Source organism: Phaethon lepturus, unplaced genomic scaffold (genome assembly GCF_000687285.1).
Source record: "Phaethon lepturus isolate BGI_N335 unplaced genomic scaffold, ASM68728v1 scaffold14784, whole genome shotgun sequence".
NCBI lineage: Eukaryota > Metazoa > Chordata > Aves > Phaethontiformes > Phaethontidae > Phaethon > Phaethon lepturus.
Genome location: NW_010534098.1, coordinates 25,720 through 36,122, shown reverse-complemented (window position 1 = coordinate 36,122; position 10,403 = coordinate 25,720). Strand labels below are relative to the sequence as shown.

The following is a 10,403-nucleotide window of genomic DNA, read 5'->3' as shown; positions in this document are numbered from 1 at the left end:
GCGTCGAGATTATGTTTGGCTGTCTCCCATCTCCCCATTACCCCCTGCCCGGGGGCGTTCACAGGCCACTGTGCACTCACGTACCCAAGTCCATATCAGCAGCTTTGGGCCGGTGGGAGCAGGGCACGTTCTTGAAGATGGCATCGAGGATCTTCTCCTTGACCTGCGTGATGGTGTCACAATTCAGGATCTTCACTGGGATCTCGGGGCTGTTCACGTTGTCGGGGTTCACGCAGCTCAGGACCTGAGAGAGAGGCAGTGAGACCTACTGTGCACTTCACAGCCACACAGGTACCCTGTGGCCGCCCTTCCACAACCACCTTCTTGCAGGTTCTTGTGTCCTACGAGCCAGGGGGATTACGGGGCAATAAGGGGAAAAATGTGTAGGAAGAGTCTTCCCTCCCTTGAGAGGGCACAGAGATCTAGTTTCACGCGGGGGGATTGCATGCATCCACACCCCTGACAGCACTGTCAGCCCCTTTCCGCTGTCTGTGCCCTGTGAATTAAGGGTAACTCAGAATTTGGCTCTCATCTAAGTGCTGTGGGCTTCCAGATGCTGCAGACAGTGACTTGGGGCTGATGTGAAGGTGTTTCTGAACTTGTGTCTCATGCCACTTGTGTCTGTGAGGTGAAACTACTATACCTGTGGGAACAGCCCCTTAAATTTGAGCCTCATCTCCTTGGCATCTTCACTACACTTAAAAACAGAAAGCCCATGAATACAGTTCAGGTTCTCGTGCTTTCAGTAAAAATGGCATTCACCCAAATGGTACCAGGCGATGGTCATTGACACACTCTTTTCATAGAAATGATTAAAAATGCAGTCAGACCTGACCCTGGTTGGAGCTGAACTGATATCCAAAGGGCTCTTCAGAACTTTCCTTGGCCTCTGACCCATTCCATGCTCCCTAGAGAGCTGGCAAGGTGACCTAATTCAGTAGTAACCTTCTTGCGCAGCCACCTGACTTTGACAATTCAGGTAAAAGTGCTCTTCAATCTCTCAGCCTTAAGTTTGTCCATCTTCTGCACAGACACAGACCAAGACCCGTCTCAGAAAAAATGGTATTAATTTGAAATGCAGGGCTTCTTAAAAAGGGAACACAACAACAGAAACTTTTGCTTTCACATATAGAACAAAGAAAATTGACCCAATGAGAGAGGCCCCTCATTTCTCAGAAGGAGAATATAATTTTCTCCAAAGACTCTGTCAAGGAGTAAATGCAAAGCATATGGGGTGTTGAGGGACGGAGGGATGCCTTAAACACATACACACAGTGTTTAAATCAATCTGTCCACTACCTCGTGGCCATGTCTACATTGAGCTTTCTGCTCTCTTCTGGTTACAAGAGTGTGAAGTCTATAAACTTTTATAAACTTAGCACACCTTTGCACTTGGAAGGGGTGTTCAGTGAAGCTCCTGGTTATATACGGTCATTAAATGTTCCTGTGCCATTTTTACAAGTGCAGACATGTTAGTTTTGGTGCCTTAGACAAATTCTACCTTGACTGTAATTCCCTTCTGTAGTACACAATAGGTACTGGACTGTCCATCACTTTCCATCTTAACCTACTAAGATGCAGTGAGATCTCAAAGTGGCTTGAAACTGGGTGAAATGATATCAGTATAATTATATATTGGCTCACCAGGCTCCCTTTGGTGCTGTTATGCTCAGCTAAGAGGGACTTGTGAAGATATTGTTTACAAAGAGCTCTGTGATCTTTCTGGATGAAAGGGGAGATGTAAATACAAGATATTGATTAGATCATAATGCTATTATTTATATGTCACTTCCAGGAGTATTGAAGAAGCATCAATTCAGATAATAATAACAATGGCACAGATTTACAGTTCTGTAGCAACTTTCATCTCAAAGGATCACAGAACTACACATAAAAAGCACTGTTGAAACGCATCCAGTGTTGAGGTTATTAGTTGCCCCCTTCTGAAATGAAGCAGTGATGGCAGGCTAGGACAGCTCTTTTGGAGTATTACAAGGGTCAGACATGGTTCTGGAGACCAAGTTACTCTACAGGTCTGTCTCAGTGATTTGAGCTCAGCTAAGGTGGACTGAGTTGTTGCCAGTCAGAGCAAGCTCTGTGGTGTGATTCAACTGCGATGCAAACACCTGGCGTTTAGTTCAGTTCCCCACATGAACGTACTTAGTGGTATTTAAAATAATCTGGGATACCCTACCAGGCATCTAGCTGCTGGCCCAGAAGGGGCAATATCTCCTGCAGGTGCTGACCAGTGCCCACCATGCCAGTACCCACCATGCAATGCAGACCATCATCTAGTTGGAAGCTGACAATGGTGATTTGTTCTTATAACTTGGTTGTTCTTGAATTTCACAGCGTGCCAACTTTGGAAGGTGGCAGAAAAACTCTTCCTGGATGAGCCATGATCATTCATGCTCTGACTACAGTAGTCTTTGCTGTTCTCTTTTCCAGCTCAGTTGGAAGAAAAAGGAGCAAGGAAGGCAATATTTCAAAGGGTTGTGCAGAGAGAGGTTTGTTCTTGGTGGTCTCAAGCACAGAGGGGGGCAGCTGGTAGTAGCTGCCAACTCCTGGACACCAGTGTGTTCTTTTCAATGACAGTCAAGAGGCTCCTTTCAACATTTTAGGTAATTCAGTCATTGTTTATAGAAACCAAGAACCTTCCCAGAGCACAGTGGCTTTGACATATATGCCTCAGGCTTCACATCAGCTCTCAGTTGGTGTTTTTCAACTGTTCTCTTGTGGAGCACTAAAGTGTCCCAGTAGAAAGACTTCAGGAATTTTGCAGGGTGCACCTGTGTATGGCGCACACTAAATGGCTGTTCTTTGGAGACTGTCATGGGCCTTGTAGAAGTCATCTTTATACCACAGGTTGAAAATCTCTGTTCCTCTTCCAACAGACTAAAGCTCCTAATCATAATGAGACGTTTGCAATGGAGCAAGAGATTCCTACCACTTCCATGGGAATCTTCCTAAGGGTTTCCTCTGTTCTCCCCCCAGCTTTCTGTAAATTGTCCCTGGTAGAAGGTTACCAGCAGAAAAATTCTAAGCACTGGATTCATCCCTTTAGCAGAGTTCAGATGCTCCAGTCTCACTGGAAGAGTAAGGTTTGCCCTGTGCTTCACCCAGCACTGTCCTAATAACAACCCGTGTAAGACAGAGGACTAATCCCATTGCTACTGCAGTGCTGCCCACCTATGTCAACACAATCTTTGATGTCAGCCAGTGGGAAAGAGACTCCTGAGACGACCTGTGCATTATACAACTGCATGATCAATCACTCTGAGGGAAACTTTGGGATGCCGATCTCCTGAATGCATTCAGTGTTACTGCTCCATCACCCACCCCACCTACCTTTGAGTCCTGTGGGGCAGAGCTAGCAAGGTGGATGAAGAGAGGAGACTTCAGTGTCACTCAAGGAGGTGTTGAATGTTTTGCCACTGAGGAGACACCAGCACTTGGCACCACTGTTTTATCATGCTTTGAGGTCTGTGTCAGCGTAAGGAAGGTGCCAGTTGTGGGGTCAATATGGAAAGGTATGGGGCTGGGAGTCAGTGAAGTGGTAATCTCTGAGCCCTGATCTCCCACTGACCTTGGGGCATGTCATGCCACTGGATTTGTGTTTATTGACCTTTCTCTACATCCTTGGGCTTTTTTTTTTTTTGTCTACCAGCCCTTCCAGCCATGAGCTGTCTCAAAGTGTATGTAAACATGCAATGCTTAGGACAGCTGAACCCTGATCTTCACTACGGATCACTGGCATTTCAAGAACAAAGCTTGTGATTACTCATACGGGGACCCTGGCTCTGAGTTCTCTGCAGTGTTTGAGTGATCTGCCCTGAGACCAGGACACTGCTATGGTTTCTGTCCCGGGGACAGACATCTTTCTCTCCCTTCTAGATTGGGCGAAGGGAAGTCCAAGGTGGCTAGCACACAAGAGAGTTTTGGCAGTGTGCAAGAAGGAGAAAGACCCCCAGAAAGGCCAAGCATGGGAGATCTGGGAGAGCCTTTATATCTTGGTAATCGCTTCCTCCCTGCCACCAAAATTCCCTGAAAAGCCTTAACCAAAGGCAGCTCAAAGCATCTTTATCCATCTGGAATATGTTGTCAGGAGAGATGATCCGAAGTGTGCAGGGACCACGCAGAGCATGCCACTGCTCAGGAGGTACTAGGCAGCTCCCATCTAACACCTCCAACCACTAATTAGCCAATACTCTTGACAGCTTCCGACACACATCGAGGTCTTTGCTCCCCCGCATTATTTGTACCAACTGACAATATATTTGAAGCTGACACAGGAGATGGATGGTCTTTCATCTCCCAGTGACAGCAGAGCAGTGGCAGTGGAGAGTGAGGTTTTGCATCTGGACTCTGGTTAGGTAAATGGCTAAAAAATCATGGATTCTGGCGAAGGCAGACGGCAGTCAGCGGGGATGAGATCTTCCTGTCTTTCATAGGTGGAATAATCTAGCTGGGTTTTTAATAACACTGCAGACCAGAGACGATGAGCACTGACTGCTAGCAAAGACATTAACACAAGAGGGTGTTTCTCTGAGGTGTACAGCTTGGGAGAAGACCTACTGTTTAGTTGCAACGCATTTATCCTAGCAAATCACATCTGTAACTAACTTCGTTTCTACTGTACTGAAAAATCCCTCATAATTACAGAAATTGTTATAGACGACAAAGATCCTAGGACATTGAGGCTGCTTCCTTGGAGAACTGTTAGGACCTGGCAAACAGCAAATTGGAGATATCTGATTTGGAAATAAATCAGATTGAAACAATCTAAATTTAGTGAATGAGGTGTGTATTGTAAAATCAGTAATTCCAGATGTCTGAAAGTGTTCTGTCTTCTTTTTTCTCCCTGGATAAGTCAATTTCTTTGGATCTGCTTTTCACTCAAACCATATTTGAAACCATGACTTAAAATATTTGATCATGATTAATGAACGCTAAAGAATAAATGCTTTCCAAAAGAAGCCCTGGCCTTGTATTCCTGGAATAATGACAGTAAACAGCCTGTTTCAATGTGCCACGCTGCTGGGACTGTGATTTAACTCAGTCAAGCAGTCATCTAGCACTCATGAAACATGAGCAACCCAATGAATTTTAGCCACACACACTAAAAACTCAGCGATGACCAGGTAGGTGCATTTGGTGGAGAGCAGGAGACATTGAGGGAATTCCTATGTTACAAATACTGAATCAGTTCTTGCTTTATTTCGTTACTATAAATTTTTAACAAAAGATGACAGACTGCTTAAGGAAGGTAGAGGAAGGACAAAATAAAACAAATAAAGAGAAACAGAAAGGAGGAACAATCCTATTCATATTCTGCTGCTTCTTAATCTCCTTCACCAAAGCTGATCTCAGTAAATCTGCTGAGATTCCTATCGGGATATATTTGTCTGCTCTTGAGATGTAAGAGGGAGAGCTGATTAACATCAAATGACACAAAGCAAATGGAGGATAGCTTTGTTCAGGCTGATGTATAATTACTACCCTTTGCTGGCTGCTTTATATCAAGCCTAAAAGGATCGGAGGGATTTCCTTTGGTGAAAGCGATCACTCTGTGTCTGCATTTTTCTTCCTTTTGCTCACTCTCCCTGTGTGAGATCAGGCTTCCAAATTGCTAGACAACCACACGTAATAGAAAAGAAGCACTATGCTGCTGATTTAATAGGAAAGTCACGTTTCTAATATGCAAAATAAAATTGTGGTCTTATTTAAGAATGAAGTCTACCCCCTCATCAGACTTGGATTCAACCAAAGCTCAGCTCTAGACTGGTTGTAGTTACTGAAGAAGAGCAGGCATTTCTAGTGTCAGCCCACCTGAGCTAAGATCTAAGACAGGTCAAGAAACTAACATTGGACACAGCTGCCAAAGCCAGATAAAGTTAAGTTAAGTTAGATGAATGTCCCTCTATTGAAGGTGCAAATAAAATAATCTGATAAGTTTAGACCACCTTCTGACCATCATAAAATTTGGGGTTGGGGTTTTCCAAGAACAAAGACAGGGGAAATAAAGAAATTACAAGGATCATTGAAGACTTGCAAAGTATTCTTCATCCCACAGAGACTTAGAAGCTCAGTGGATTTAGTGTATCCAGGAAAAAGTGAAGGCCCACAAACACACTAAGAAGAAATATCTAATGCTCTTTAATTGGTGCTCTTTAATCAAGTAGAAAAAGGGTGTAATCTCAGAGCAGAAGCTAAAGCTGGACATATGCAACGTATATCTTTCACCATGTACATAATTACATTTTGAAGCAAATGATTCCGTGGCAGGGATTAATCTTCTTTCCCTTGAAATATCTAAATCAAGTACATTTTTCTTTGACTTGTTCTTCCTCAAGAGGAATGGCTGCATTAGCCCTAGAGAAGACCTAATAGGTCAGGCTGTGCCCTGAGCTGGGTGTCTCTGTGACCACAAGTGTTTCATGGCCAAAGACTCGTGCCTGACCTGCCTGAGCTCCGCGCTGGGGACACCCCGCATGGCCAAGGGCTGCTGCCCCGGGCAGGCACTGCCCAGCAAACACCAGGTCTTGGTGTGCCCAGGCTGGAGCTGGGCAGCTCTGCCACTGGTGCTGGGGACCAGGGACAAGGGAGCAGGTGATGGGGAGAAGGGGGATCAAAATACCCCCAGGTGGTCCCAAGAGTAAGAAGGAAGAAACCTCATAATGAACATCAGACTCTTCCCAAGATCTCAGGGGGGTGATAACTTGCAGTGACAACCCCATCCTTCTGCTGTAGAAAGAGCTTTTACTTGTAACTCAGAGGGGTGTTGGAAGGGTGGACATCACTCTCAGGAAAAGGGGTAGGTACTAGGAAGTATTTTGTCTAACAGAACAGAGTAAATTGCCCATATCTATTGTCTTCACATTCATAGGCATATTCTCGACACAAGGTTCACGCTTGTCTTCCAATGTTCCCAGACCTAACCTAATCCAAGCAATGGTAAAGGATTGGCACTGTTAGCCTACCCTGCAAGGAGTGCAGATGCTTTCAGAGAACAGGCGATGCCTTTGGGGAGCTGGAGTTACTCTGGGAATGGGGCAGGGCACAATGGAAGTACCTTGGAAGCAGCTGTCTTTGCAAATGTGCTTGGCAAGCAGGTGCTTCAGCCACAAACCTTGCTGTATTAGGCGATGTGACTAGTCAATCTTTAGCAGGGTTACCCTGCTGGGTTGCAAGAATAAATTGTCCCAGAGGGTCAGCATGCCCATCACTGGCTTCTTTTCTCTAAATCTCCTTTTGCTAGAAGAGGTTGAACAAGCCTGTAGGAAGGTGTGCTAAAAGAACTCACCAGCGTCTTGTAATCAATCTGCTGTCGGATAAGCTTGTCCTCACTCAGTGAGTACCGGGCCTCCCCAGTGATCGAGTCGATGGGACCCTTTTCCATCTGCTGCTTGATGGCACAGAAAAGGGAGAACAGAGGTTCACCAGCACATTCCTGCAGGGATGAGAGACAACCACGAGGTGAAACAGGAAGAGCAGAGGTGAGAACCCAGCCTACATGGCATCTCAATGACTGCCACAGCTTGCTGTCCCCAACCACTTGAGACAGATGCATCAGTCTATTCTATATGGCCTAGGAATAGAGGTGACCCTCCACTTCCACAGAGTGCAACCAACCCTCGCGAGTGTCCTGTTACGGGCCAAAGCTCCCTGGCAATGTTGGGGCTAGCAGAGCCTTGTAGGAGCAGTTCAGGTGATGGCCACCAGGACAGAGCTTTGCACTGGAGCAGGTGGTGGGATGGGTCCCTGAGGACCTGGAGACGGGTCTGAAAAAGAGATGGACTGCTGGTGCCCCATTCTGGGTTTCTGGGCAGAGTCCACAGTCTCCCTGAGCACTCTCATGCTGGAGGCAAACAGGGATGCTCAGGCAGGAGCAGCTCCATGACCCAGGGGAGTGGATCAGTGATGTCAGATGTGTGGGGCTCAGCACAAGACGGCAACAAGCAGCCCCCAGGCAGGGCCAGGAAAGCACACCTCTCCCTAATTTCCCATCATTCATGCTCACTGCACTTCTCTTCCCACACTTTTCCTAACCTCTCTTCCCTTGCTGCCCTCCCTCTGCACATTTGCTGCCATGCACCCCTCCTCATGCTTCCTTCTATCGCCTCCCTTCCCCTTCATCTCTCCATCCTTCCTCCCCACCTTGCCCTCTCCTCTTGCAGCGTGTCCCAACTCAATGAGCGAGGTCATTTCCGATGGTGTAAATCCCAGCAAGAACAAGTTAATAATCTGAAGCAAAGTGGTCCCTTTCTCGGTCCCTACACCTGTCTCCCACTTAATTAGCTTATCTGCCAGCAGCATATTGCTTCTGTGAGCCTGTCTCTTGCCCTTATCAGGCCTCTGTTCAGGCTAAGGCAAGAAGACAAGTAGCTGAGTGGGGTGAAAAAAGCCTATTATAAAAGCAGCTCTTTAGAGAGTCACCTCCTTATATCCTTTCCTTTCAGCTGAAAGCAGGAATCTGATACTGAAGTCACTGAAATTACCTTCCAGGGACCTTCAAAACTTTCCCATGTGTTCATCTTTGGACTGGTTGTGTCTGGGAAAGGCTCAGGGGAAAGGGATTGATTTGTAAAGCCTTGAATTGCCAGACAGAGAGTGGCTATTCTGTCCAAACAGGGCTGTGAGGTGTAAGGATACCTAGCAACTGCTTTGGGAAAGAGGGAGAGGTGCAGAGCCCAGCTCCTTCCAAAAAAGCTGGCTCTGAGTTTGGTGCCTTGGCATTTAGCATGCTTCAGGCTCAGTGTGGGTCCCCAAGAGGAAACTGTCATCACCCAGCAGTCAGTGGCATGTCTCAAAAGCTGAAACGCTCTTTTTTTTACTACACACCACCCCAAGGAGACCCTCCAGGAGGAACAAGAGGGCTCAGGGGGTGTCTCAAGTCCTTTCACTCTTTTGCTGATGAGTGTCCTGCAAAGCCAATGTTACCTCCCACTGGGTTACGAAGCAGCAACAGCCTCGGCTCGTGTTGGGTTCTAGATGCAGCAGTCAGGTTTACACAGTGTATTGCATCCAGCCCTCTGTATTTAGAGGGTAGATGGACATGCCCAGGGCAGGCTTGAGGCAGCCTTATGCCAAGAAGAGCTTGGACTCAGCCCTAAATAAAACTAAGCAGGGATCTGGCTACAGTGTGGGTAAAGCAGATTAAGTATGATGGAGGCACTGGGCCTCAGTACTGCCTCTGAACTGGGGTTATGGGAGCTCTTCAGCCACTATGCATTGAAAATATGGGTCATCATGTGATGGAGGTCTGACTCTGCTAGTAAAAGGAGAGCATTTTCGATATAGGTCTCCACCAGCCTCTGAAATCATCACGTTTCAGCACGGACCCTTAGATCCCACCTCTGTACAGCAGTAAGACCAACAGGCTGCCTCTCTAAATAAGTGTCCTCTTTGCTCTCTCTGGATCAGAAAACAGCCTTCTCCTGTTAGGCAGTGAGCTCCCTCCAGAGAAAAAAAACTTTTCCTGTATGTCTGGGAAGTTTTTGCCCTAACATCAAGAAGAAATATTTTAAAGCAGCTGTTCATCCAGGCTTGCTGCTCCTCTTACCTTGAGAAACTTGTACAGAAGGAAGGTGAACCAATTGGTGAGCATTTTCTCAGCCACAGACTCTGTCCTAAAACCAGCCAGGGAGAAAAAGCAAATTGGAAATTAGTTAGTCATGCTGCTCATATCAAAGGGCTAGTCAAAACATTGGCTTTGTCCACCTTACTGCCCAGATATCTGAGCCCCATGGGAAGTCTGGCATGACACCATCAGGATTAAGCATGTCTTAGGTTCTCTGGTTTAGCTTTGGATTTAGGAAACCTGCAGGGATATCCTTATCACCCTGTTGATTCTCCTGTGACTAGGGAATTCCTTCTATGCCTGTTTCTCAGTTTCTCCATCAATGAAAGGGAGATGACAATGTTTGAGGGAACCTTCTCAGAGGAGCTCAGGGAGGATAAAACTATCAAATATGTGGAGCTCAGAGTTAGGCCACATATATAGTAGGCTATATATATACCTAGGACAGGCAGATCTAAGTGACCAGAGAATAATTTTCTGGCACTGAATATCTCCCTGGCATTCAGCACTGATTATGCTCCTTAATGTGTCAATGTGGCGCATCCTTTTGCCCTTGAACACTCTGTCCTCAATCAAACAAACTCCATCTCAAGCCTTCAGGGTGAACTTTTCCTACAGAAGGATTTACTCAGACCTGTAAATGTGGTGTGGACACCAGGAGCACAGGATAAACCTGTGTTGACTCCAGTACATGCACTGGTGTTGCTCAAGAAGAAAGAAAGAATCACTGCCTGGATGAGTAAAAGTGGGTCTTCCTTGTCCTGGCTATCACCAAAGCCACCCAGGGGTTCTCACTTAGGGCTGCAGCTTTCTTTTTAGGTTT

General features: G+C 46.3%; 1 protein-coding gene across 1 annotated transcript in view; it reads right to left on the bottom strand.

The window, feature by feature from the left end:
• Positions 1–10,403, bottom strand: part of LOC104619520 (plexin-A4-like) — a gene marked incomplete at both ends in the record, with an annotated part of 42,254 nt that overhangs the window by 7,526 nt on the left and 24,325 nt on the right. Inside the window, 3 exons of the mRNA XM_010285424.1 lie at positions 85–244; positions 7,304–7,450; positions 9,563–9,629. Coding sequence (XP_010283726.1) covers positions 85–244; positions 7,304–7,450; positions 9,563–9,629 — 374 coding nt within the window. The remainder of the gene's footprint in view (positions 1–84; positions 245–7,303; positions 7,451–9,562; positions 9,630–10,403) is intronic.